Source organism: Callorhinus ursinus, unplaced genomic scaffold (assembly GCF_003265705.2).
Source record: "Callorhinus ursinus isolate GAN/ISIS: 27379988/994484 unplaced genomic scaffold, GSC_fseal_2.0 scaffold35, whole genome shotgun sequence".
Classification (NCBI taxonomy): domain Eukaryota; kingdom Metazoa; phylum Chordata; class Mammalia; order Carnivora; family Otariidae; genus Callorhinus; species Callorhinus ursinus.
Genome location: NW_027397097.1, coordinates 15669103 through 15696514, shown reverse-complemented (window position 1 = coordinate 15696514; position 27412 = coordinate 15669103). Strand labels below are relative to the sequence as shown.

Here is a 27412-nt window from a genome sequence, read left to right as displayed (position 1 = left end):
TCTCTGAGCATCTAGGTCTCAGTCCATTTCCTACATTTATGCTCATGTAGCTGTCCCCCTCCATACATTGTACTTGCCTCACTGTAGGGCAGTTGCCCTTTTAATTGTCTCTCTCCCCATTAGGCTTTATAGTCTTCATATCAATGCCTGGCATGTAATGTGTGTGTAATGTTTGAGGTATGAGTGCAAGAATGAATGAGAAACAGTCCAGCTTCTGACTGGACTATGGTGAGGGGCACATTTAAATGGCCTCCACCCTTAGGACTTCACTGAGAGCTCCAAGTTTTAATGCCCAAAAATAATGCAAAATTCCACTAACAGAGAATGTCAGTGAGAGACTTTTTTAAAAAAAGATGACAGAGATAGGAATGGGGGAAGTACATGGGGCTCTCGACCAAGACTAGAAGAAATAGAAACTGACTTTCTGTTATCTCATAGAGAGCCAGATCCTCCTCCCAGCCCAGGTCATTCCAGAGCATAATGCAGCAAAGGTAAAAGCCACCAGAGGCTGCCACACTTCCCTCTTGCCACCTTTCAACATTATTTTGCTTATCCCAGTAAGCTTACCCCTACTCAAGTCTTCACTCTGATTCTCATGAGGCCAGCTGACCCAAAGGAGTCATCAGAAGATCTGTACCATTTACTGGCCTGTCAAACCCTGACTCCTATTTGAAGAAATGTAAGGATCCTGAGCTTGTGGGAACAGCCAGCCATTGCAAGCCTGTCCTGGGGTTTAGCTTATTATTGTTCACAGGGAGGCCAATGGCTCTTGTACAATACATTCAAATTAGCTTTCTGACCCTGATGGCTCAGGCCCCCATCCCTCAACTGGCCCTGAGTGCTGGACACCTTGGGGCCAATGGTCTTGGTCAGACTCAGGTATTTCATGAGAGCCTTTCTGTTCTGTCCCAGGAAGCCATGTCCCTAAAAGTGCAAAGAAAGTCTTTAGGGATTCTCCATATGTGGTCTGGGCTAAAGAAACCCACACACACCCCCACACTATGACAAAACACACATTAAAGTCCTTAGGTTCCACCTTAGGTTTTACCAGGAGATCTGATCAAGAGGATGAGCGACAAGGCTTCTGACAGCTCAGACCGAAGCACAGGGCTCTCTGGGGAATGCTCTCAGGATCTGCAGAGGCATCCACGTCCAGCCAAGCAATTTTTACTGCCCGGCATCATGTTTTCCTTTCCCTGCAGGGAAGGAACCACCTGAACCATGAGAAGGAGATGTTTGCCCAGGACCACCCTGAAGTGAACAGCCTGGAGGAGGTGGTGAGGCTGGTGAAGCCCACGGCCATCATAGGTAGGAGAAGGCAGAAGTCCCACTGTCCAGCCCAGCTAACCTTGACTTGCAGGTGGAAACTAAGGCTCAGCCAGCAGTAATTACTAATTCCATAAGTAACTGATGGAAGTACTGCTGTCTCACCGATCCCATGTCCACCTCAGTGCCACAGTCTTTCACTGAGTGACTACTGTATAAAAACCATAGAACTAAGGCACTAAGTTGGGGCTTAGTGATGCAGAATTATACAGTGCAGTGGAAAAGCACAGGGCTGGTCTCTCTGAGAGGAAGTGAGCACTGCTCTCCCAAAGAGGGGAAACTGGCATCTCTCCCTATATTGGGAGAGGCACGCACTCTAAAGGACTTTGCCCAGGAATGCCTTCACAGGACATCTTATCCGGGCAGGGACCTGAAGGGACCAGTGTTCCCTCAAGGATTAAGAGGAGGTCTTACCCAGCTCAACCAAGACCCTTTTCTCTTCAGCTCCCTCTATCCATCCCTATGGCAGATGCTATCTCCAAGATTCCTGAGTCTTCCACGTTGTACCAAGTCCCCCCCATGACCATCACCAGGAGAGGAATGGGGTGTTTATAAAGAGTAGGCATCCCTACAACCCCCCTTTTCCCTGTAGGTGTTGCTGCCATCGCAGGAGCCTTCACGGAGCAGATTCTGAGGGACATGGCCTCCTTCCACGAGCGCCCTATCATCTTTGCCCTGAGCAACCCCACCAGCAAGGCCGAGTGCACGGCTGAGAAGTGCTACCGGGTCACTGAGGTCAGCGGGGAGTCCTTCCTTCCCCAGGCTAAGAGGACATAGTAATATTATGAGTAACCCTATGAGGGTAAAGAAAAATCCCCATCCCTGATGAGAAAACTGAGGTTCAGAAAGATGAAATAACTTGCCTGAGGTCACAGAGCTAATGAGTGGAGCTGGCCCTCAAACCCAGGTCTCGCTCCAAAGCCCAAGCTCTCATCCTCATGTTATACTGCTCAAGGTTCCTCTAGTAACATAGAACTTTGACCAGAACCTGAGGCATTCATAGACTCTAGGTCACCTGCATTCCTGTCGTGTCCTGGGTTAGCCCACTCAGGAGGTGATAGATTAAAAACCTTCACCTTTCAGTGATTTCTTGGCTGCCAGGTAACTCAGTGGGAGCTAAACTTTCTGGTCAAATGAACAAGTGTGCTTTCAGCACCTGCAGTGTGCTCAGCACAATGCTGAGCATGTGGGAGGGAATGAAGAAGGGTTCGACATTTGGGAGATAAAACTAGGCCACCGTTACTGCCTGAAACCCATCTCCAGGCTCCATCTCTGCTTCTCTCCCTGCCTCCAGGGCCGAGGGATCTTTGCTAGTGGAAGTCCCTTTAAGAGTGTGACTCTGGAAGATGGCAAGACCTTCATTCCTGGGCAAGGAAACAATGCCTACGTGTTCCCTGGAGTGGCTCTGGGAGTCATTGCTGGCGGGGTCCGGCACATCCCAGATGAGATCTTCCTCCTGACAGCAGAGGTATCGCTGTCCCTGCTCCCTTGCGTGCACGCTCCCAATCGGGCCTGTCTTCTATACCGGGTCCTACACTGGGCCCCCAAAGATTCCTTCTCTCCTCTCTTCTACCTACTTGCCCCTTAAGCCAGCAGTAGATCCTCAATGCTTGAACCTCAAGCTTCTCTCAAGATCACCTTGAGGCTTAAACTTCTCTCAGAACACACACATTTTTTTTAAATTATGTTATGTTTGTCACCATACAGTACATCATTAGTTTTTGATGTAGTGTTCCATGATTCATTGTTTGCGTATAACACCCAGTGCTGCATGCAATATGTGCCCTCCTTAATACCAATCACCAGGCTAAACCATCCCCCCACCCCCCTCCCCTCTGAAACCCTCAGTTTGTTTCCCAGAGTCCATAGTCTCTCATGGTTCATCTCTCCCTCTGATTTCCCCCCCTTCATTTTTCCCTTCCTTCTCCTAATGTCCTCCATGCTATTCCTTATGTTCCACAAATAAGTGAAACCGTATGATAATTGACTTTCTCTGCTTGACCTATTGCACTTAGCATAATCTCCTCCACTTCTGTCCATATTGATGCAAATGTTGGGTATTCATCCTTTCTGATGGCTGAGTAATATTCCATCGTATATATGGACCACATCTTCTTTATCCATTCATCTGTTGAAAGGCATCTTGGCTCTTTCCACAGTTTGGCTATTGCGGACATTGCTGCTGTGAACATTGGGGTGCATATGGCCCTTCTTTTCACTACATCTGTATCTTTGGGGTAAATACCCAGGAGTGCAATTCCTGGGTCATAGGGTATCTCTATTTTTAACTTTTTGAGGAACCTCCACACTGTTTTCCAAAGTGGCTGTACCAACTTGCATTCCCACCAACAGTGTAAGAGGGTTCCCCTTTCTCCACAACCTCTCCAACATTTGTTGTTTCTTTCCCTGTCCATTTTTGCCACTCTAACTGGTGTAAGGTGGTATCTCAATGTGTTTTTGATTTGAATTTCCCTGATGGCTAATTATGATGAACATTTTTTCATGTGTCTGTTAGCCATTTGTGTGTCTTCTTTGGAGAAGTGTCAGTTCATGTCTTTCTGCCCATTTTATGACTTATTTGTTTTTTGGGTGTTGAGTTTGAGATGTTCTTTATAGATCTTGGATATCAGCCCTTTGTCTGTAGTGTCATTTCAAGTATCTTCTCCCATTCCGTGGGTTGCCTCTTTGTTTTGTTGACTGTTTCCTTTGCTGTGCAGAAGCTTTTTATCTTGATGAAATCCCAAAAGTTCATTTTTGCTTTTGTTTCCTTTGCCTTTGGAGACTTGTCTTGAAAGAAGTTGCTGTGGCTGATGTTGAAGAGGTTACTGCCTATGTTCTCCTCTAGGATTTTGATGGATTCCTATCTCACATTGAGGTCTTTCATCCATTTTGAGTTTATCTTTGTGTATGGTGTAAGAGAATGGTCGAGTTTCATTCTTCTGTATATAGCTGTCCAATTTTCCCAGCACCATTTATTGAAGAGACTGTCTTTTTTCCATTGGATATTTTTTCCTGATTTGTTGAAGGTTAGTTGACCATAGAGTTGAGGGTCCATATCTGGGCTCTCTATTCTGTTCCATTGGTCTATATGTCTGTTTTTGTGCCAGTACCATGCTGTCTTGGTGATCACTGCCTTGTAATATAGCTTGAAATCAGGCAACGTGATGCCCCCAGCTTTGTTTTTCTTTTTCCACATTTCCTTTGCAGTTCGGGGTCTTTTCTGACTCCATACGGATTTTAGGATTGTTTGTTCCAGCGCTTTGAAAAATGTCATTGGAATTTTGATTGGGATGGCATTGAAGGTATAGATTGCTCTGGGCAGCATAGACATTTTAACAATGTTTATTCTTCTGATCCATGAGCATGGAATATTTTTCTATCTTTTTGTGTTTTCTTCAATTTCTTTTATGAGTATTCTGTTGTTGATCCTTTACCTCTTTGGTTAGGTTTATTCTGAGGTATCTTATGGTTTTTGGTGCTATTATAAATGGAATCGTTTCTCTAATTTCTCTTTCTACAACTGCACTGTTAGTGTATAAGAAAGCAACTGATTTCTGTGCATTGGTCTTCTATCCTGCCACATTACTAAATTGCTGTTATGAGTTCTAGTAGTTTGGGGGTGGAGTCTTTTGGGTTTTCCACATAAAGTATCATGTCATCTGCGAAGAGAGAGAGTTTGACATCTTCTTTGCCAATTTGAATACCTTTTATTTCTGTTTTCTGATTGCTGTTGCTAGGACTTCTAGTACTATGTTGAACAATAGTAGCAAGAGTGGGCATCCTTGTTGTGTTCCTGATCTTAAGGGAAAGGCTCTCAGCTTTTCCCCATTGACGATGATATTCACTGTGGGTTTTTCATGGATGGATTTTATGAACTTGAGGAATGTTCCTTCTATCCCTATATTCTCAAGAGTTGTAATAAGGAAAGGATGTTTCCTGCCTTGTTTTGTCAAATGCTTTTTCTGCATCAATTGAGAGGACCATTATGGTTCTTCTCTCTCCTCTTATTAATATGTTGTATCACATTGATTGATTTGTGAATGTTGAACCACCCTTGCATCCTGGGGATAAATCCCACTTGGTTATGGTGGATGATCCTTTTAATGTATTGTTGGATCCTATTAGCTAGGATTTTGTTGAGATTTTTGGAATCCATATTCATCAGGGATATCAGTCTGAAATTCTCCTTTTTGATGGGGTCTTTGCCTGGTTTGGGGATTAAGGTAATGCTGGCCTCATAGAATGAGTCTGGTAGCTTTCCTTCTGTTTCTGTTTTTTGAAACAGCTTCAGGAGAATAGGTATTATTTCTTCTTTGAATGTTTGTGGTGGAATTCCCCAGGGATTTCATCAGGCCCTAGACTCTCGTTTTTTGGGAGGTGTTTGATCACTGCTTCAATCTCGTTACTGGTTATTGGTCTATTTAGGTTGTCAATTTCTTCCTGTTTCAGTCTTGGTAGTTTATAGATTTCCAGGAAGGCATCCATTTTTCCAGGTTGCTTAATTTATTGGCATAGTGTTGTTGATAATAATTTCTAATAATTATTTCTCTTTCCTTGGTGTTAGTTGTGATCTCTCCCCTTTCATTCATAATTTTATTAATTTGGGTCCTTTCTCATTTCTTTTGGATATGTCTGGCCAGTGGTTTATCGATCTTATTAATTCTTTCAAAGAACCAGCTTCTCGTTTCGTTGATCTGATCTACTGTGTTTCTGGTTTCTAATTCATTGATCTCTGCTCTAATCTTAATTATTTCTCTTCTAATGCATGGCTTAGGCATCATTTGTTGCTTTTTCTCTAGTTCTTTAAGGTGTAAAGTTAGTTGGTGAATTTGAGATTTTTCTGTTTTTTGAGTGAGGCTTGGATGGCTATATATTTCCCCCTTAGGATCACCTTTGCACTGTCCCATAGGTTTTGGACCAATGTGTTTACATTCTCGTTAGTTTCCATAAATTAAGTTCTTCTTTGATTTCCGGAACATTCTGGAGCAGAGTGGTCTTTAGCTTCCAAGTATTTGAATTTCTGCCAAATTTTTTCTTGTGATTGAGTTCCAGTTTTAAAGCATTATGGTCTGAGAATATGAGGGGAATAATTTCAATCTTTTGGTATTGGTTGAGACCTGATTTGTGACCCAGTATGTGGTCTATTCTGAAGAAAGTTCTATGTGCACTCAAGAAGAATGAATATTCTATTGTTTGGGGGTGGAATGTTCTGTATATATCTATGAGGTCCATCTGGTCCAGTGTGTCATTCAAAGCTCTTGTTTCTTTGTTGATTTTCTGCTTAGATGATCTGTCTATTGCTGAGAGTGGAGTATTGAGGTCTCCTACTATTAACATTATTATCAATATGACTCTTTATTTTGGTTAAACAGTTGGCTTATGTAGTTGGCTGCTCCCGTGTTGGGGGCTTAGATATTTACAACTGTTAGATCTTCTTGTTGGATAGAGCCTTTAAGAATGATATAGTGTCCTTCTGTGTCTCTACAGTCTTTAGCTTAAAATCTAATTTGTCTGATAAAAGAATTGCTACCCCAACTTTCTTTTGAGATCCATTGGCATGGAAGATGGACCTCATCCCTTCACTTTCAATCTGGATGTATCTTTAAATGAGCTTCTTGTAGATAACAGCATATGGATGGGTCCTGTCTTTTTATCCAATCTGCAACCCTGTGCCATTTTATGGGAGCATTTAGGCCGTTCACATTGAGAGTGATTATTGAAAGATATGAATTTATTGTCATCATGTTGCCTGTGAAGACGTTGTTTTTATAGATCATCTCTGTAAATTTCTGTTCTATATCCCTCTTGGGGTCTTTCTTCTTTTATAGAACCCCCCCTTAATATTTCTTGCAGGGCCAGCTTGGTGGTCACATATTCTTTCAGTTTCTTCTGGTCTTGGAAACTCTGCGTCTCTCCATCCATTCCAAAATAGAGCCTTGCCGGATAAAGTATTCTTGGCTGCATGTTCTTCTCTATTAGTACCCTGAATATGTCTTGCCAGGCCTTTCTGGCTTGCCAGGTCTCTGTGGATAGGTCTGATGTTATTCTGATGTTCCTCCTTTGTACATAAGGAATCTCTTCCCTCTAACTGCCCTTAAGATGGTCTCCTTGATTCTGATTTGCAAGTTTTACTATTATATGCCGGGGCATTGGCCTGTTTTCCTTGATCTTGGGAGGGGTCCTCTCTGCCTCTAGGACATGAATGTTTGTTTCATTCCCCAGATTAGGGAAGTTCTCAGCTACGATTTGCTCAAATATATCTTCTAGTCCTCTCTGTCTCTCCACCCCCTCCAGGATTCCAATAATTCTGACATTGGAACACTTCATGGTGTCACTTATTTCTCTGATTCCATTTTCATGGATTCTGAGTTGTTTTTCCCTGCCCTCCTCTTTTCCCTTTTTATCTGTTAAATGGTCTTCCAGGTCACTAATTCGTTCTTCTGCCTCACTTACCCTAGCTGTTAGATTATCTAGATTGGATTGGATCTCATTGATAGCATTTTTAAGTTCTGCCAATTCAGCTTTCATTTCTGCCCTTAGAGACTCTATGTTGCATTAATTGATTTCTCCATTCTAGCTATTGTCTTCACAATTGCTACCCTGAATTCCATCTCCGACATCTTGGTTATATCTGAATCCATTTGTAAATCTGTGGCATAAGTCATAGTCTCTGAGTCTTTCCTATTTGGGGGGTTCCTCCTCCTAGTCATTCTGTTGATGGGTGGTTGAGGGAATGTACAGAGTCCAAATTATTGACCACAACCCTAGCAAGATGCACCTGTTTTCTAGGGACCTTAGGGTTGCTGGCCTCTTGTTTTCCCAGCTTGTCTTCTGGGAGAGGAGCCTGCCTCGCTGTTACTCAGGCAATCCTGTTTGGGCAGAGTTGCCCTGCCCGCCCTGTGGTGGGGGATGGTCTCAGTGGAAACCGGTTTTTTGGGGCTTTTGTTCTCTGGCGGCTTTCCCTAGAGGCTTTCCATGTCTCTTCCATGAGTCAGAGCAGAAGAGACCATTTCCAACCCTCTGCCTCAGAGCAGAAGAGACTGTTTCCAACCCTCTGCCTCTGCCCCCTCCCATCGACCTAGCCAATGTTCTTTTTACAGTCTAGAACTCATGCTCCCTCCCGCAGTCTGTTCTTCAGTGAGCTCTCCAGGCCACACTATCTCCTGTATCTCTCTGTGCTGCTATAAACTACAGCATCCTGGGTGGTGTGCCCCTCAACAGCGCTCCCAGTCCTCGCCTCCTGGTCAGGGCTCGTCTCTGCCCTTTGTGCTTCTAGAACCACCAGCCGCCCCCAGTTCGCATGCATGGCCCTGCCGCTCCGGGTTTCCATCGGGGGGCTGCCCTAAAGTCTTTTCCCCGCCTCCAGTCTGCGAGTCTGTGCCCCATCCCCAGCAGGGGAGGCTATCACTCACTGGCAGTGTAGGATCCCCACAGCCAGGCTTCCTCCCGCTGCCATTTATCCTCCTATATCTGGTCGCGGAATCACGGCTCCCTGCTTTGTACCTCGAAACCAACCATGTGCGATATTCTGTTTGTAGAGATCCAGATCTATCTTCTTACATCTCAGGCTGATTTCATGGGTGTTCAGAGTGGTCTGGTAGATATCCAGCTCAATTTAGGGGACCAGTTGAAAGTGTCCCCTACTCCTCTGCCATCTTTTCTCCTCCACACACAACATTTTTAAGGGAAGATAATGAAGAGTCAATGGGAGGAGGTATTGGCAGGAGGCACTGGCAGTGAGGGGACATACTTCAGGCTGCTTCTTGCCTCCCAGCAGTGCTCACATACATGCCTGAAACAGAGGCAAGGCCACCAGAGCCATCTGAAACAAGGCTCATGGACCATGACCAGCAATGGATTCTTCCGACCACTGATCTTGGCCACTTTACCAGGGTAACCTGTTGCAGAATAAGCTCCACTAGGGCAGCTTTCTGTAAGGAAGGGATAAGCTGCAAGCCTGGTTTGCCTACTCTGAGGACCCGGATCTTGAACACAGATACAGGGGTGCCCCTGCTCCAGCTCTCTTCCTAGGAGCACTCTCAAAATGAGTCTTCACTGGACATGATGAAAACAATGAAAGAATTCGTTAAGAATGACAGCCTACATTCCTAATAACGACTGCTAGTACTAACAGCTACAGTGGCTTACATCTACCACGTGTTTGCTAAATACCAGGCACTTCACATTTATCTTCACTCTGAGGAAACCATAGAAATGTCTCTTTGGGGAGGTTAAACTAATCAAAACTATAAACAAATACTAAATATATTTATCCCCAATAAGCTCCAAAGGCTCTACTGTGATTTCTGGCACGATTGCATTTCCCCCTTGCCATGGCACTGGTGAGCGCCCCAGACCAGCAAGACATGGGAAGGGCTTCTACATAGCCCCAGCAGGCTCCTCTTCTATGAGTCCCACAAGGAACTATCTCATGTTCTAGGTTCCTTCTTACTAAATCTTAGTCTTTGAGCACTGACTCCACAAGAATATGCAAGTAGTGTCTCCTAAAGGTTTGTCAGCCTCCCCCATTGCACACTGGCTATGGCTTTGTGCCATGGGCCTCTGTCCATCTTGTGTGACTCTTCTGTGTATTTCTTCTTATTGCTCTCTCAGTGGTGGTGGTGTCCCGTGGCTGTGGGTGGAGTTGTTTGAATCCCCCCCCCATTGGATGGGAAGAGTCATTTCCTGCTTGAAATTAGCCTGAAAGCAAACTCCCCTGTTGCACAGAAGAAGGTTGCTAGAGCCTTCCTCTGTAACCCCAAGAGGCATCTAGACCCCCACCTCCTAGTGACTGGGACAGATCAGCTCCATCATTTCATGAAGAGTGTCCATCAACTACACAGGAACCTCTCCTCAATCCACCTATTAATCTCTTGCTGCAATTGGGACAAGATCCCTCCCTTCTAGGAGCTGACAGTTTGGTCTTTAAAGGGCTGACAAGTTATATTTCTGAAAGGGGTACTTTTAAGTTAAGACAATTTAAGTTGAATCTGATTTTCCTATGGAAAAAATTACTATAACTTTTAGGAGATTTATATATCTCATTCCACCTGACAACTCTGTAAAATATAGTGATTATTCCTATGTGATACCCAAGGAAAGTGAGGCACAGAGAGTCTAAGTTACATGCCCAAGGTCACTGGGTTTGTGACCAGTGACAGCACCAGGATGGCCCCCAATGATTTACTCCAAGCTGCAGCAGAGCATTACCAGTGCCCAACATCTGAGAATTGACCACCATACATGATACATCTCTTCAGTCTGCAGGATAACTCTTCCAGATGCAGATCTAGCCATGGAAATCCTGCTTCCCTCTGATCCCATCTTCTGTACCTATCCCCCCAAAAAATCCTTGAAAACCCAGAACAGTCCATGTCTCTGCTCATTTCAGACATTTGAATGGCTCCTCAGTGCTTACAGGATAAAGCCCAAACTCCTTCACATGGTTTCCATATAAGGCATGTCATCACCAGGCCCTCCTTTCCTCTCCAGCCTTTAGCCTCCCCCTCCCATTGACCTACCCAATGTTCTTTTTACAGTCTAGAACTCATGCTCCCTCCTGCTTATTCTCTCCAAGAAATTGCATGTGATGTTGCCTCTCCCTTTTCGAGTAATTCATACTTTGTCCTGCAGGTCTTAGCTGCTGTCACATCTCCCGGGAAGATTTCCTGTACATGGCAGACCAGGCCCTGCCTTATTCTATGCCTATGTGCCCCCTCTGCTTGCACTCACTTCTATGTTATAATTGTTGTACCTGTTTGTTAATTGTCCACTGACTCCAGACTACAGGAGGAAAAAGGCTTCTCTGCCATGGATCCTCAGCAACTAGCACAGAGCCTGGCATATCATAGAGCTCAGTTAATGTTGGAATGAATAGATGGAAAGGAGAGATAGGAGCATGAAAATGAGGTGGAAGAGGAGGAGGCCCACATCCATAAAGTCAGCCAAACTCTGAGGCAAGACCAACTCCTTTGGTTCATCCATTCTGGGACACAGTTCTCAGAGAGCACCATGGCTTTTCCCAAATTTAAAGATCGGGTGGGAGTGGATTCAGAGCCAGCACAGAACAGAAGCTGTTCCACAAGGCTGGCTGAGCACCAGCACCTGAGGCTGGAGGATAAGGCTTGAGGGGGAGAGCTGGGCCTCAGAGACCAGCTCTGAACCACGGAAGGAAGCTGTGGGAGGGGCTGTTCCCAGGATGCTGTGCCTAGGGCATTCATTCAGATAAAGCCTAAGGCCCCTTTATGGTGTCACTCACTGCAGAAGAAGGCTTTGCTCAGGACTGGAAGGGAGAGCTCAAGGAGCTCTGAATACAGAGAGACAAGATGACCTAGGTAGGCACCCAGGATGTGGGAGAGGCTGGAACTCAGGAAGGGAGGGTCTCAGGGATCTCTGTGCAGTAGGCTGGACCAGCCAGAGAGTCTGCTTTACAAGCCACAAGTTTATTCACCTTGGTCTTAGTGATTCCCCTTTAGAATTTAGGGTCTTGTATAGTTTAAACTCTCAGCCAATCTCACAGTACAGAAAAGGATGTGTCTTTGCTTAAAAGCCCAAGCACTGGGGCACCTGCATGGCTCAGTTGGTTAAGTGTCCGACTCTTGATTTCAGCTCAGGTCATGATCTCAGGGTCGTGAGATGTAGCCCCACATCGGGCTCCATTTTCTCTCTCTCCCTCTCCCTTTGCCCTTCACCCACTCTCTAAAATAATAAATAAATAAATCTTTAAAAAATAATAAAAGCCCAAGTATTAAGCTGCCCTGGGACCATGAGAGGGCAGAGACTACAACAGGAACTGCAATGGTTGGCCACCTATGAGGGGCGAGGTGAATCTCTGGAATAATGGTTTGGGCTTGTTCTGGGAAGGCAGAAACTCAGCTTATTCCTCTTGGTTCTCTCTCCCCAGCAAATTGCCCAAGAGGTCTCTGAGCAGCATTTGTCCCAGGGGAGACTGTACCCACCACTCAGCACCATCCGAGATGTGTCTCTGAGAATCGCCATCAAAGTAAGGAGCATCCTACCCCCAGTAAAATGGCTAGTGAGGCTCAACGACTTCCTCTCTCTGTGAGTTTAGGAGAGCTAAGGGGATGGCAGCTGTGGAGACATCCTAAGCTCCCATCCAGAGGCTGGATGAGAAACCCCTGCCTGCAGCTCGAGCCCCACCCCCAACACCCCCTCAGGCCAGTTCTGGGAAGGCTCCTGGATTTCCCCTCAAACACCAGGCAAAAAGGTCAACAAAATCCATAGTCTTGTAGACCAGAATGTGGGTGGAATTTTTAAAAACTGAATCATAAGTGCCTATTTATACAGAAAGGTCAATTTTCATAGCATCATGAAAAGAGCTCTGGCTATCAGGTCCCAGCTCTGCCAATTACTTCACTTTCCCGAGCCTCAGTTTCCTCCTTTTCCAAAGGGGATGGTAATTCCTCTCTCCCAGAGTTCTGAAGGTTAAAGAGGACAGTGAGAAAGCTCTACACTCAGTGTAGGGAAAATGCTCATTCCTCCCCTTTTTCTCAGAAAGGCTGGGCCACAGGATGATCATGTTCATGGAATATTCCAAGGAAAAATGTCTTCCTAGAGACTTTGCAGAGATGATGGGTTTTCAGAGAATCAGAACACAATGCAATAAAGACTGGCCCAACATTGATAACTGTTGAATATAGATAACTGTTGCATTAGGGTTTATTATACTATCATTTTTATTAGTATATATATTTTACATTTTCTATTGTTTTAAAAATAATTTCAGAAGATGCATTGCACAACAGTATGTGCTCCGCATGAGTTGTCCATTGTAGGCTCCAGAATCAGCCCTCAAGACTAACAGTCCAGCTCATAGTCCCAGCTCCACCCTATTGAGATATTGAGATTAATGCTCTTCCAAAACCATATCTAATACCCAGAGAACAATGTCCAGGCTCTTCTCCCAATTCCAACCACATTTAGTGGGGGAAAAATATCAGGTACTAGAAACCTGATTTTGCCTGTTACCTAATTTTATCCTCACACTACTCCAGAGAAAGGTCTCATTATTCCCACTTTACATATGAGGAAACTGAGGCTCAACAAGGATAATGTCACTGCTGAGGACCCACAGGCATTTGGAAGCAGAGGCAGACTTGAGTCTGAGGCCTCTCGATCCCCGCCTAGTATTTATTCCACCACGTCGCAGCTTCCTACCCAGGCGAAAGCTCAAAATCCCTCCTATCGAGTGGCTTCAGGGACAATAGTTCATGGTTCTGCAGGGCTATTACCCTCCCACAGGCTCCCAAGCAACCTTTAGGCAACTTTTAGGCAGATTCCTCTTTAGTTCCAGTTCCTCAGCCAATATGTTTTTCCCTAGGTCCTCGACTTCGCGTACAAACACAACCTGGCCTCCTACTACCCAGAGCCCAAGGACAAGGAAGCTTTTGTAAGATCCCTGGTCTACACTCCAGACTATGACTCCTTTACACTGGACAGCTATACTTGGCCCAAGGAAGCCATGAATGTTCAAACAGTGTGATGCAGTCTCAGAGGCTGCTGTGAGGCTGGAACATGCCCAGAGTAACACTGACAATATAAATGGGTTCTAAAATGGCTATCTTTGTCACTGTGTTTTTCCTTTGAACTTTCTGGTGTGAGGGGAGATACCCAGGCACACAGTGAATGAGAGCCTTGTCCCTGAGGCCCTGAGAATTCACTTTTCTATAACCCTGACTTCCTCCCCAAGAATTTCTTCATCTAATTGCCAACAATTAGCTAGATCTTGTGGGAAATCTAGAATCCTTCCTAGAACTCTGCCTTTACAGAGCTCAGAGTCTAGTGAAGGAGATATGGACACAATTCATTGTTCCACAAGGGACAAAGTGGTTAAGTCCATGAAAGAAGAGCAGATAAAGGTCAAGGGTAATCAGAGAAGGGAGCAGATACTTCCTATGAGAAATAAGAGAAGGCTTCAGGGGGAGAAATGTGTACAGAGTCCCAAGAGTAAAGGATGGGTAGGAGGCATATTAACACATTTCTACCATCCTACCTCTTTCTCCCTCCTACAATTCATTATTTATTTAGATGGTTAAGCTCTTGTACTAGCTGGTGAATGGTGAACACTGAAATTATTTCTCCTGCAGAACTATATTCCCAGACAGTATGAATATATGGTTAAACTAGCATTAATACAGGTCATCATCTTATCAATTACATAATAAAACAAAGTATCAGGTATCCAAATACAAAGTTGCACAGTTCAAAAAGCATATAAAATATTAGATGCCTACTCACTTCATTAGTAGAAACCTACTTCTCTTGATTGGGAAGACAAGAAAAAGTATGCTTCAAAGAAAAATAGTTAATAAACTTCCAATAGACATGGTGAAGAATTTCAAGATTTCAGAAATTTTATAAATAAGAAATGTTTGGGCTATAAAGCATCTCTGCCTTAAAAAGAATTTTTTTTTTTTTTTGCTAAATAAAAGACCTATTCTATACATCCTGCACAAGACAAAGGCAACATTTTACTAGAGATATTTCATAGCCTCCTCCCACTCTGTCTTCAGGCCCTCCCCCTCTAAGTTGCACCCCAAGTGTAAACATTAAAGTAACTGTAAGACTTTTTTGTCTGAAAACATCACCCATGTGTTTCTGTACAATGTGTATTTTACATGAACTTTTAACCACAGATTTGTGATTTTTCAAAATGGAGGTTTTCCTCACAGCACAAAATGAGCTTAATAGAAAGACATTAAATAATCCCCTAAGTCTTGGTAAGAATCCAATAAAAATCAATTTTTGCTAAAACCTGATGTATACTGGTGCTCATGTGGGATGGTAAACATGAAGGAACAAATAACCACATAGGCCCTACTTGCAATGTTTGAAAGGACTAAAGGAATAAACCACATATGGTTTACAGTGCTGTTCATAATTTCTAGGATTTTAATTATATATGATACTAAAAATATACAAGTATTGTGCTGGATATTTTGGCACCTAATCTCTCAATTCTTACATATTTTTTCTGGCATGGGAATAGTATGAAGCCAAACATAGAGGCTACAATTCTGTCAAGCTTGTGGCTTTTTCATGATTCCTATGGAAGCTTCATTAGACTTGTCATTCATTAAGCCTACATGTTGGCTAATATGTATGATAATTAAGTCCTGTCTCAAGTTCCATTTCCAAGGCAATAACATCAGGGAGCCAAGTTTTATTGAATGCAACAGTTGTTTCTATGACCACTGGAGTCTTTGTAGCATAGCCGCATTTTAGAATGATATTTCTCCAAATACAAAAGTTGCTTGCTGTTAAAAGCTCCACGCTGCTTTTGTCTTATAAACTGTACTGCATCTTCATTTTTCATTCCACCTTCAATTAGTGCTAGGGCAACAAGCACTGGAGTTCTCCCAAGACCTGCAATACAATGAACAGCAATACAACAACCAGGTTCTTCACAAAATTTAATGTTTACAAGAGTTAACCAGTCATCGACAATCTGGTTAGATGGTGATGACCCATCATCAAAAGGCCAATCCAGAACCTGGATGCCTTCTTTCTCCACAAGAGCAGTGTCGTAGGTGGCTTCACATACTCTTACTATTGTAGTAACTCCGTATTTCTTAAGTTCTTCTATAAATTTGTTTAAGGTTGCACTTGTTGGACTGTGTGTAATAAGAAATCTCATGTTCCTGTATGTGACTTCCACAGGGGCTGGCCGGTTCATTGGAGCCATGTTAATTTAGTTGAAACAATACAGTTACGAAAAAGTGTTTTAAATATTTGAATACAGAAATGATGTTAAGAAACAAGTATACTCCAATGTACTCCACTGGAAATTCTCAATGCTTTGAAAATGTAATTGAGAATAACAGGAAATGAAATGAACCTCAGTTCAGTAATACTGAGTCAATGGAAAGGAAGTGCACCCAGGTTTACCCCATCCAGGTCCGAATTCTTGTAAAATGCTCCGATGATTTCAACTCTACACTTGTGTGTCCAGGATAACCGATCTTACGGGGGCTTCCCAGTAGAGTAGCAATGAACCTCCACAGTTCATTTGTCCTCATAAAGGTCGTGCTGTTCCTGGCAGTAATCTCTGGGGCCCTTCAGAAACTCCATAAATGCGTGGCCAAGAACACCACAGAAAGGAGCTTGTTTACTCATTAAAGACTGTGGCCTAATCATATAACCAGTCCCCCAGCGGTGACACAGACGGCAGCGGTGGCCTCGGCTGCAGGGCAGGGAGCTGCAGTGGTGGCCCCGGAGCAGCAGTGACCGGACACCAGGCTCTACTGTGCTCCAGCCTCGAAGAAGCCAATCCGCGCACTGAGGTGTTCTTGCGTCACAAGCCCTCCCTTTCACAGTTGGCATGACGTGGGCTCCTCTCCACCAATCGCGACGGGGCGCACCGAGAAGCCATGAGCAAGAGACCCAGCAATGGCACGCAGACATCACTACTGTGGATGGTTGAGGAAGGAAGGAGTAGTGGAGACTGAGACACCGAAGTGGACTACGACGGGAGGGGAAGGTATTGGAGGAAGAATCCCAACCATTCCCATCCATTGGCTCTGACTGATCAATCTTTTTCCAGCAGTTTAATGTTGTAGCTGTCTCTTGGGAACAACACATTCCTAGACTTTTTCTTTAACCCAGTCTGATAATATTGGTCTTTTAACTGAAGATCTTAGTTAATTTACATTATTTTATTATTTTATATTATGTTAATTATTGCTATATTTGCTCTCATTTTGTTTATTTCTTTATATTTTATTTATTTCTTAATATCTTTTTTATCCTTTCTTGATTTCTTTTGGATTATGGTTTTTCTCTAAATCTATATCCTAAATCCTCTACAGTGCTGGAATGCTGTGACTCTGACTTAAACTTCTTAGCAATTATGACAGATTAGACACTGTTCTAAATCTAACTGGATTTACATAAATTCATTTGGTACAACCATATGAATTAGATACTAGTATTATTTCTATAGCTCTGATTTAAAAAAATAAATAAATAAATCTAGGCACAGAAAAGTTATTTGCCCAAAGTTACACAACTAGTAAATGTCAGAGCTGAGATTTAAATCGTGAAATTCTGGCTCTGGAGTCTACCTCTCTAATATATATATGTCCTATCATATACCTTTTTACTCTTTTACTACTTAAATAGATTAGAAATAGTCAAACATTCAAAATACTTTCCCATGTCTTAAAGGAACTTAACATGCTTTATAAATTAACATGGTCAGCATTGTTTTTTTTTAATTTTTTTATTGTTATGTTAATCACCATACATTACATAATTTGTTTTGGTGTAGTGTTCCATGATTCATTGTTTGTTCATAACACCCAGTGCTCCATGCAGAATGTGCCCTCCTCAATACCCATCACCAGGCTAACCCATCCCCCCACCCTCCTCCCCTCCAGAAACCTCAGTTTGTTTTTCAGAGTCCATCATCTCTCCTGGTTCGTCTCCCCCTCTGACTTACTCCCCTTCATTCTTCCTCTCCTGCTATCTTCTTCTTTTTCTTTTTTCTTAAAATATGTTGCGTTGTTTCAGAAGTACAGATCTGTGATTCAACAGTCTTACACAATTCACAGCGCTCACCGTAGCACATATCTTCCCCAATGTCCATCACCCAGCCACACCATCCCTCCCACACCCGACCACTCCAGCAACCCTCAGTTTGTTCCTGAGATTAAGAATTCCTCATATCAGTGACTTCATATGATACATGTCTTTCTCTGATTGACTTATTTCACTCAGCATAACACCCTCCAGTTCCATCCACATCGTTGCAAATGGCAAGATCTCATTCCTTTTGATGGCTGCATAATATTCCATTGTGTATATATACCACCTCTTCTTTATCCATTCATCTGTCGATGGACATCTTGGCTCTTTCCACAGTTTGGCTATTGTGGACATTGCTGCTATAAACATTGGGGTGCACGTACCCCTTCGGGTCCCTACATTTGTATCCTTGGGGTAAATACCCAGTAGTGCAATTGCTGGATCAAATGGTAGCTCTAATTTCAACTGTTTGAGGAACCTCCATACTGTTTTCCAGAGGGGTTGCACCAGCTTGCATTCCCACCAACAGTGTAGGAGGGTTCCTCTTTCTCCACATCCCCGCCAACATCTGTCGTTCCCTGACTTGTTAATTTTAGCCATTCTGACGGGTGTGAGGTGGTATCTCATTGAGGTTTTGATTTGGATTTCCCTGATGCCGAGCGATGTTGAGCACTTTTTCATGTGCCTGTTGGCCATTTGGATGTCTTCTTTGGAGAAATGTCTGTTCATGTCTTCTGCCCATTTCTTGATTGGATTATTTGTTCTTTGGGTGTTGAGTTTGATAAGTTCTTTATAGATTTTGGATACTAGCCCTTTATCTGATATGTCATTTGCAAATATTTTCTCCCATTCTGTCGGTTGTCTTTTGGTTTTGTGGACTGTTTCTTTTGCTGTGCAAAAGCTTTTTATCTTGATGAAATCCCAATAGTTCATTTTTGCCCTGGCTTCCTGTGCCTTTGGTGATGTTTCTAGGAAGAAGTTGCTGCGGCTGAGGTCGAAGAGGTTGCTACCTGTGTTCTCCTTTAGGATTTGGATGGACTCCTGTCTCACGTTTAGGTCTTTCAACCATTTGGAGTCTATTTTTGTGTGTGGTGTAAGGAAATGGTCCAGTTTCATTCTTCTGCATGTGGCTGTCCAATTTTCCCAACACCATTTGTTGAAGAGACTGTCTTTTTTCCACTGGACATTCTTTCCTGCTTTGTCAAAGATGAGTTGACCATAGAGTTGAGGGTCCATTTCTGGGCTCTCGATTCTGTTCCATTGATCTATGTGTCTGTTTTTGTGCCAGTACCATACTGTCTTGATGATGACAGCTTTGTAATAGAGCTGGAAGTCCGGAATTGTGATGCCGCCAGCTTTGCTTTTCTTTTTCAAGATTCCTCTGGCTATTCGGGGTCTCTTCTGGTTCCATACAAATTTTAGTATTATTTGTTCCATTTCTTTGAAAAAAGTGGATGGTATTTTGATGGGGATTGCATTGAATGTGTAGATTGCTCTAGGTAGCATTGACATCTTCACAATGTTGGTTCTTCCAATCCATGAGCATGGAACGTTTTTCCATTTCTTTGTGTCTTCTTCAATTTCTTTCCTGAGTATTTTAGTTTTCTGAGTACAGATCCTTTGCCTCTTTGGTTAAATTTATTCCTAGGTATCTTATGGTTTTGGGTGCAATTGTGAATGGGATCGACTCCTTGATTTGTCTCTCTTCTGTCTTGTTGTTGGTGTATAGGAATGCCACTGATTTCTGTGCATTGATTTTCTATCCTGCTACTTGACTGAATTCCTGTATGAGTTCTAGCAGTTTTGGGGTGGAGTCTTTTGGGTTTTCCACATAAAGTATCATATCATCTGCAAAGAGTGAGAGTTTGACTTCCTCTTTGCCGATTTGGATGCCTTTGATTTCTTTTTGTTGTCTGATTGCTGTGGCTAAGACTTCTAATACTATGTTGAATAGCAGTGGTGAGAGTGGACATCCCTGCCACGTTCCTGACCTTAGGGGAAAAGCTCTCAGCTTTTCCCCATTGGGAATGATATTCGCTGTAGGTTTTTCGTAGATGGCTTTTATGATATTGAGGTATGTACCCTCTATCCCTATACTCTGAAGATTTTTGATCAAGAAAGGATGCTGTACTTTGTCAAATGCTTTTTCTGCATCTATTGAGAGGATCATATGATTCTTGTTCTTTCTTTTGTTAATGTATTGTATCACGTTGATTGATTTGCGGATGTTGAACCAGCCTTGTAGCCCAGGGATAAATCCCACTTGGTCGTGGTGAATAATCCTTTTAATGTACTGTTGGATCCTATTGGCTAGTATTTTGGTGAGAATTTTTGCATCCATGTTCATCAAGGATATTGGTCTGTAATTCTCCTTTTTGATGGAATCTTTGTCTGGTTTTGGGATCAAGGTAATGGTGGCCTCATAAAATGAATTTGGAAGTTTTCCTTCCATTTCTATTTTTTGGAACAGTTTCAGGAGAATAGGTATTAATTCTTCTTGAAATGTCTGATAGAATTCCCCTGGGAAGCCATCTGGCCCTGGGCTTTTGTTTCTTGGGAGATTTTTGATGACTGCTTCAATTTCCTTAGTGGTTATAGGTCTGTTCAGGTTTTCTATTTCTTCCTGGTTCAGTTTTGGTAGTTGATACATCTCTAGGAATGCACCCATTTCTTCCAGGTTATCTAATTTGCTGGCATAGAGTTGCTCATAATATGTTCTTATAATTGTTTGTATTTCTTTGGTGTTGGTTGTGATCTCTCCTCTTTCATTCATGATTTTGTTGATTTGGGTCATTTCTCTTTTCTTTTTGATCAGTCTGGCCAGGGGTTTATCAATCTTGTTAATTCTTTCAAAGAACCAGCTCCTAGTTTCGTTGATCTGTTCTACTGTTCTTTTGGTTTCTAGTTCATTGATTTCTGCTCTGATCTTTATGATTTCTCTTCTCCTGCTGGGTTTAGGCTTTATTTGCTGTTCTTTCTCCAGCTCCTTTAGGTGTAGGGTTAGGTTGTGTATTTGAGACCTTTCTTGTTTCTTGAGAAAGGCTTGTATTGCTATATACTTTCCTCTCAGGACTGCCTTTGCTGTATCCCAAAGATTTTGAACAGTTGTGTTTTCATTTTCATTGGTTTCCATGAATTTTTTTAATTCCTCTTTAATTTCTTGGTTGACCCATTCATTCTTTAGTAGGATGCTCTTTAGCCTCCATGTATTTGAGTTCTTTCCGACTTTCCTCTTGTGGTTGAGTTCTAGTTTCAAAGCATTGTGGTCTGAAAATATGCAGGGAATGATCCCAATCTTTTGGTACCGGTTGAGACCTGATTTGTGACCTAGGATGTGATCTATTCTGGAGAATGTTCCATGGGCACTAGAGAAGAATGTGTATTCCGTTGCTTTGGGATGGAATGTTCTGAATATGTCTGTGAAGTCCATTTGGTCCAGTGTGTCATTTAAAGTCTTTATTTCCTTGTTGATCTTTTGCTTAGATGATCTGTCCATTTCAGTCAGGGGGGTGTTAAAGTCCCCCACTATTATTGTATTGTTGTCAATGTGTTTCTTTGCTTTTGTTATTAATTGCCTTATATAATTGGCTGCTCCCATGTTAGGGGCATAGATATTTACAATTGTTAGATCTTCTTGTTGGATAGACCCTTTAAGTAGGATATAGTGTCCTTCCTCATCTCTTATTACAGTCTTTGGTTTAAAATCTAGTTTGTCTGATATAAGGATTGCCACCCCAGCTTTCTTTTGGTGTCCATTAGCATGGTAAATGGTTTTCCACCCCCTCACTTTCAATCTGGGGGTGTCTTTGGGTCTAAAATGAGTCTCTTGCAGACAGCATATGGATGGGTCTTGTTTTTTAATCCAATCTGATAGCCTGTGTCTTTTGATTGGGGCATTGAGTCCATTTACATTCAGGGTAACTATTGAAAGATATGAATTTAGTGCCACTGTATTGCCTGTAAGGTGACTGTTACTGTATGTTGTCCGTGTTCCTTTCTGATCTTTGCTGCTTTTAGGCTCTCTCTTTGCTTAGAGGACCCCTCTCAATATTTCTTGGAGGGCTGGTTTCGTGTTTGCAAATTCCTTTAGTTTTTGTTTGTTCTGGAAGCTTTTTATCTCTCCTTCTATTTTCAATGACAGCCTAGCTGGATATAGTATTCTTGGCTGCATATTTTTCTCGTTTAGTGCTCTGAAGATATCTTGCCAGTCCTTTCTGGCCTGCCAGGTCTCTGTGGATAGGTCTGTTGCCAATCTAATATTTTTACCATTGTAGGTTACATATCTCTTCTCCCGAGCTGCTTTCAGGATTTTCTCTTTGTCTCTGAGACTCGTAAGTTTTACTATTAGATGTCGGGGTGTTGACCTATTTTTATTGATTTTGAGAGGGGTTCTCTGTGCCTCCTGGATTTTGATGCCTGTTTCCTTCCTCACATTAGGGAAGTTCTCTGCTATTATTTGCTCCAATATACCTTCTGCCCCTCTCTCTCTTTCTTCTTCTTCTGGGATCCCAATTATTCTAATGTTGTTTCGTCTTATCGTATCACTTATCTCTCAAATTCTGCCCTCGTGATCCTGTAGTTGTTTCTCCCTCTTTTTCTCAGCCTCTTTACTTTCCATCATTTGGTCTTCTATATCACTGATTCTCTCTTCTGCCTCATTTATCCTAGCAGTTAGTGCCCCCATTTTTGATTGCACCTCATCAATAGCCTTTTTGATTTCGACTTGGTTAGATTTTAGTTCTTTTATTTCTCCAGAAAGGGTTTCTCTAATAACTTCCATGCTTTTTTCAAGCCCAGCTAGTATCTTTAAAGTCATGATTCTGAACTCTAGGTCCGACATCGTACTAATGTCCGTATTGAGTAGGTCCCTGGCTGATGGTACTACCTCTTGTTCTTTTTGCTGAGGTGATTTTTTTCGTCTTGTCATTTTGTCCAGAGGAGAATAGATGAATGAGAAAACAAAATGCTAATAGGTTTACAATGTCCCCAGCAAATATACTGTATACAAATCAGAAAAGACCTGAAACCAGGGGAAAAGAAAGGGAAAGAAAGAAAAAAGAAAGAGAAAAAAAAAAAGATAAAAAGAAAAACAGAACAATACAAAAAAAGCAGAATGTGATCAAATATGATCAGGCTAGTGCATAGATCAGTGCCACACACTAGATTTTGGGCGTATTTTGGTCTGTTAGAAAAAAGTGCCTCCTAAAATTTTAAAGGAAGAAAGACATATATGTACAAAATAAGGGTTGATACAATGAAGGATAGAAGATGACTGTAAAGATGAAAGTTATAAAAGATTTTATAAAAGGACTTGATAAGATAAGAAGTTGTTTGAAAAAAGAAAGAAGATTTAAAAAAAAAAAGAAAAAAGGGAGAGAATGTGATCAGGCAGGAGACTAGAACAGAACCATACACTAGTGATTTAGAGTATATTTTTATCTGTTAGAAGAAACTGTATCTCAAAATTTTAAAGAGAGAACAACTTATATATATATATGCCAAAAATAAGGGTAATTACTATGAAGGGATAAAATATGACTCTAAAAATGAAAAATAAAAAATGTTTTTTTTAAAAAAAGAGATTGATAAGATGTTGGTTGAAAAAGGGAAAAAGAAAAAGAAAAAAAAACAGTTAACAAAAATTAACTTTGATGAACTAATGAATCACGGTAAAAAAAAAAGAGCCATGAATTCTATGTGCAGTATTCCCCTAGCGCTGGAGTTCTCCCGTTCTCCTTGATCGGTAAACTTGGTCTTGGCTTGCTGGCTGTTTGTGCTGATATTCTGGGGGAGGGGCCTGTTGCTGTGGTTTCCAAATGTCTTTGCCGGAGGCGGAATTGCCCCGCCCTTGTCGGTCCGGGCTAAGCAAGCTGCTCGGGTTTGATCTCAGGAGCTTTTGTTCCCTGCAAGCTCTCCGTACAGCCTTGTAGGACCAGGGCAAAAATGGTGGCCTCCCAATCTCCGCCCGGAGGAGCTGAGAACTCGGGGCCCCACTCCTCAGTGCGCCCCCAGAGAAAAGCAGTCACTCCCTTGTCCCTGGTCTCCGGCCGCACTCCGTGCTCACCCGGCCTGTGACCGAGCATTTGTATCTCTGGCACCCGACCCCGTGTGGAGTCTCCAAACCCAGCAGATCCCTGCAGTGCGTTCCCGCGCCGCTCCTCCCCGGGAAGGAAGGGGAGTCTCCCCGGATCTGCCGCCTGTTGGGTCCCTGCTGCAGGAGCAGTGGTCCGACTGGGCCGCGGATCACAGTTTATGGCAACCCCGAGCTGAGAGCCCGCGCCTCAGCTCCGTCTCTGCAGCCGGCTTCCCCGCTCCAATACCTGGGAGCTCTGGCGCACTCAGGCTCCCCTGGTCTTTCTGTGACCCCAAGGGTACTGAGACCCCACTGTCCCGCGAGGGTTCCACCCCCGCTTAGCCACTGGAGCGACATCCCTCAGCGGAGGCGACTTCTAAAAGTCACGATTTTGTGCTCCGCGGCTCTAGCACTTGCCAGAAGCGGCCGGCGGAGGCCCCTCCCCCGCCGTCTATCCTCCCGAATATCGCCTCGGATTCACTTCTCCACACGTCCTACCTTCCAGTAAGTGGTCGCTTCTCTGTTCAGAGAGTTGTTGCTACTCTCCTCTTTGATCACCTGTTGAGTTCGTAGGTGTTCAGAATGGTTTGATCCCTATTCAGCTGAATTCCTGAGACCAGACGAAATCTAGGTCTCCTACTCCTCCGCCATCTTGCTCCGCCCCCTCAGCATTGTTTTAACACCACATATTACACTGTTTATAAAAATCAGTCTTTGTTTAAATTTACCCAATACGTGATCACTTTCTTTGCTCACTATTCCTTCTTGCATCTCCACCCTTTCTTCTAAGCTTTTTTATCCAAGAGCATCTTCTGGAGGTTCCCTTAGTTCCTAGTATATGATCAACCTTGATCAATATTTTATATAATCTTAAAAATATGCATTCTCTCACTACTGAAAATTGCATTTAATTGTTGGTAACTTGTTTTCTCTTTCATTCTTTAATGAGCTTTATTTCTAAAATTCTTTTATTTGGGTTTCATTCTTAATAGTTTTGCTGGTTATATAATTTTATATTGACATTTATTTTCTTAGCCCTTTGAAGACATTCCTTGTCTTCAGGTTTCCTCTCTAATAGCTATAGAATTTTCTAAAATGTCTAGTCTTTGAGCATTACCATGATACCAAAACCAGATAGTACAAAAAGAAAACTATAGGCCAATATCCCTAACAAACATAGATGTAAAAATCTTCAACAAAATATTAGCAAACCACATTCAACAACGCATTAAAGGCTCATTCACTATGATCAAGTAGAATTTATTTGAGGGATGTAAGGATGGTTCAATACTTGTAAATCAATCGACCACATTAACCAGATAAAGAATAAAAAATCATATAATCATCTCAATACATGCAGAAAAAGTATCAAAATTCAACACTGTTCATGATAAAAATTCAAAGTGGATTTAGAGGGAACATACTCAACATAATAAAGGCCATATATGACAAACCCTCAATGCTTAAAAACTTTTCCTTTAAGATCAAGAATAAGACAAGAATGTCCACTCTTACCACTTTTATTCAACATAGTACTGGAAGTCTTAGCCACAGTACAAAGACAAGAAAAAGAAATAAAAGGCATGCAAATGAGTAAGGAAGAAGTTATACTGTTACTTTTTGCATATGACATAATACCATACATAGAAAACCCTAAAGACTCCACCAAAATCTGTTAGAATAAATGAATTCAGTAACATTTTAGGATACAAAATTAATACAGAAATCTGTGGCACTTCTATATACTAATAACAAAATAGAAAGAAATTAAGAAAACAATTCCATTTAAAACTGCACCAAAGAGGGGATACCTGAGTGGCTCAATCAGTTAAGCGTCTGCCTTCACCTCAGGTCATGATCCCAGGGTCCTGCAAGTCCCACATCAGGTTCCTTGCTCTGCAGGGAGCCTGCTTCTCCCTCTCCCTCTGACTGCCACTCCCCCTGCTTGTGCACTCTCTCACAAATAAATAAGTAAATCTTAAAAAAAAAAAAAAAAAAAAAACTTCACCAAAGAGAATGAAATACCTGGGAATAAACTTAACCAAAGAGGTAAAAGACCTGTACTCTGAAAATCAAAAGACACTGAGGAAAGAAATTGAAGATGACACAAACAAATGGAAAGGTATTCCATGCTCATGGATTGGAAGAACAAATATTGTTAAAAGGTCTATACCACCCAAAGCAATCACATTCAATATGATCCGTGTCAAAATATCAACAGCATTTTTCACAAAACTAGAACATAAAACATATTAAAATATGTTAACATATTAAAATTTGTATGAAACCACAGAAGTCCCCAAAAAGCCAAAGCAATCTTGAGAAAGAATAACAAAATTAGAGATATCAAAATGCCAGATTTCAAGACATACTACAAAGCCATAATAATCAAAACTATATGGTACTGGCACCAAAATAGACACCTAGATCAATGGAACAGAATAGAGTCCAGAAATAATCCCACACATATATGGTCATGTAATCTATGACAAAAGAGGCAAGAACATGTAATGAGGAAAAGACAGTCTGTTCAATAAATGGTGCTGAGAAAACTGGACAGCTACATGCAAAAGAATGAAATTGGACCACTTTCTTACATCTTATACAAATATTAACTCAAAATGGATTAAATACCTAACTGTGAGACCTGAAACCTAAAAATCCTATAAGAAAACATAGGTAGTAGTCTCTTTGACATCAGCCTTAGCAACATTTTTCTAGATATGTCTCCTCAAGCAAGGAAAACAAAAGCAGAAATAAACTATTGGGAGTATACCAAAATAAAAAGCTTTTGTACAGTGAAGAAAACCATCAACAAAATGAAAAGACAACCTACTGAATGGGAGAAGATATTTGCAAATGATGTATCCTATAAGGGGCTAATATCCAAAATATATAAAGAACTTATACAACTCAACACCAAAAAAACCCCACAAAGAACCCAATTTAAAAATGGGCAGAGGACCTGAATAGATATTTTTCCAAAGAAGACATACAGATGGCCAACAGACACATGAAGACATGCTGAAATCACTAATCATCAGGGAAATGCAAATCAAAATCACAATAAGGTACCACCTTATACCTGTCAGAATGGCTAGTATCAAAAAGGCAAAAAATGTTTGCAAGTTTGGCAAGGATGTAGAGAAAAAGAAACCCTCAAGCACTGTTGGTGGGAATGCAAACTGCTGCAGCCACTGTGGAAAACAGTATGGAGGTTCCTCAAAAAATTAAAAATAGAAATATCATATGAGCCAATAATTCCACCTTTGGGTATTTACCCAAAGAAAAGGAAAACACTAATTCAAAAAGATATATGCTCCTGTGTGCTTACTGTAGCATTATTTACAATAGCCAAGATATGGAAGCAATCTAAGTGTCCAATGACAGACGAATGGATAAGGAAGAAGTGGTATATATATGCAATGGGGTATTACTCAGCCATAAAAAGAATAAGATCTTGTCATT

At 42.0% G+C, this 27412-nt stretch overlaps 1 protein-coding gene and 1 pseudogene across 5 annotated transcripts in view; one reads left to right on the top strand and one right to left on the bottom strand.

Annotated features, from left to right (window-relative positions):
* ME3 (malic enzyme 3) overlaps positions 1 to 13904 on the top strand; it is a 221933-nt gene extending 208029 nt beyond the window's left edge. For all 5 annotated transcript variants that reach the window (XM_073879843.1, XM_073879841.1, XM_073879842.1 and 2 more), the window contains 5 exons: positions 1203 to 1308; positions 1919 to 2061; positions 2621 to 2794; positions 12230 to 12328; positions 13667 to 13904. In XM_073879843.1, the coding sequence (XP_073735944.1) occupies positions 1203 to 1308; positions 1919 to 2061; positions 2621 to 2794; positions 12230 to 12328; positions 13667 to 13828 (684 nt within the window). In that variant the 3' untranslated portion in view covers positions 13829 to 13904. The remainder of the gene's footprint in view (positions 1 to 1202; positions 1309 to 1918; positions 2062 to 2620; positions 2795 to 12229; positions 12329 to 13666) is intronic.
* A 1317-nt stretch (positions 13905 to 15221) lies between these two features.
* Positions 15222 to 16040, bottom strand: LOC112840841 (protein tyrosine phosphatase type IVA 1 pseudogene; annotated as a pseudogene).
* Between the last annotated feature and the right edge of the window lie 11372 nt (positions 16041 to 27412).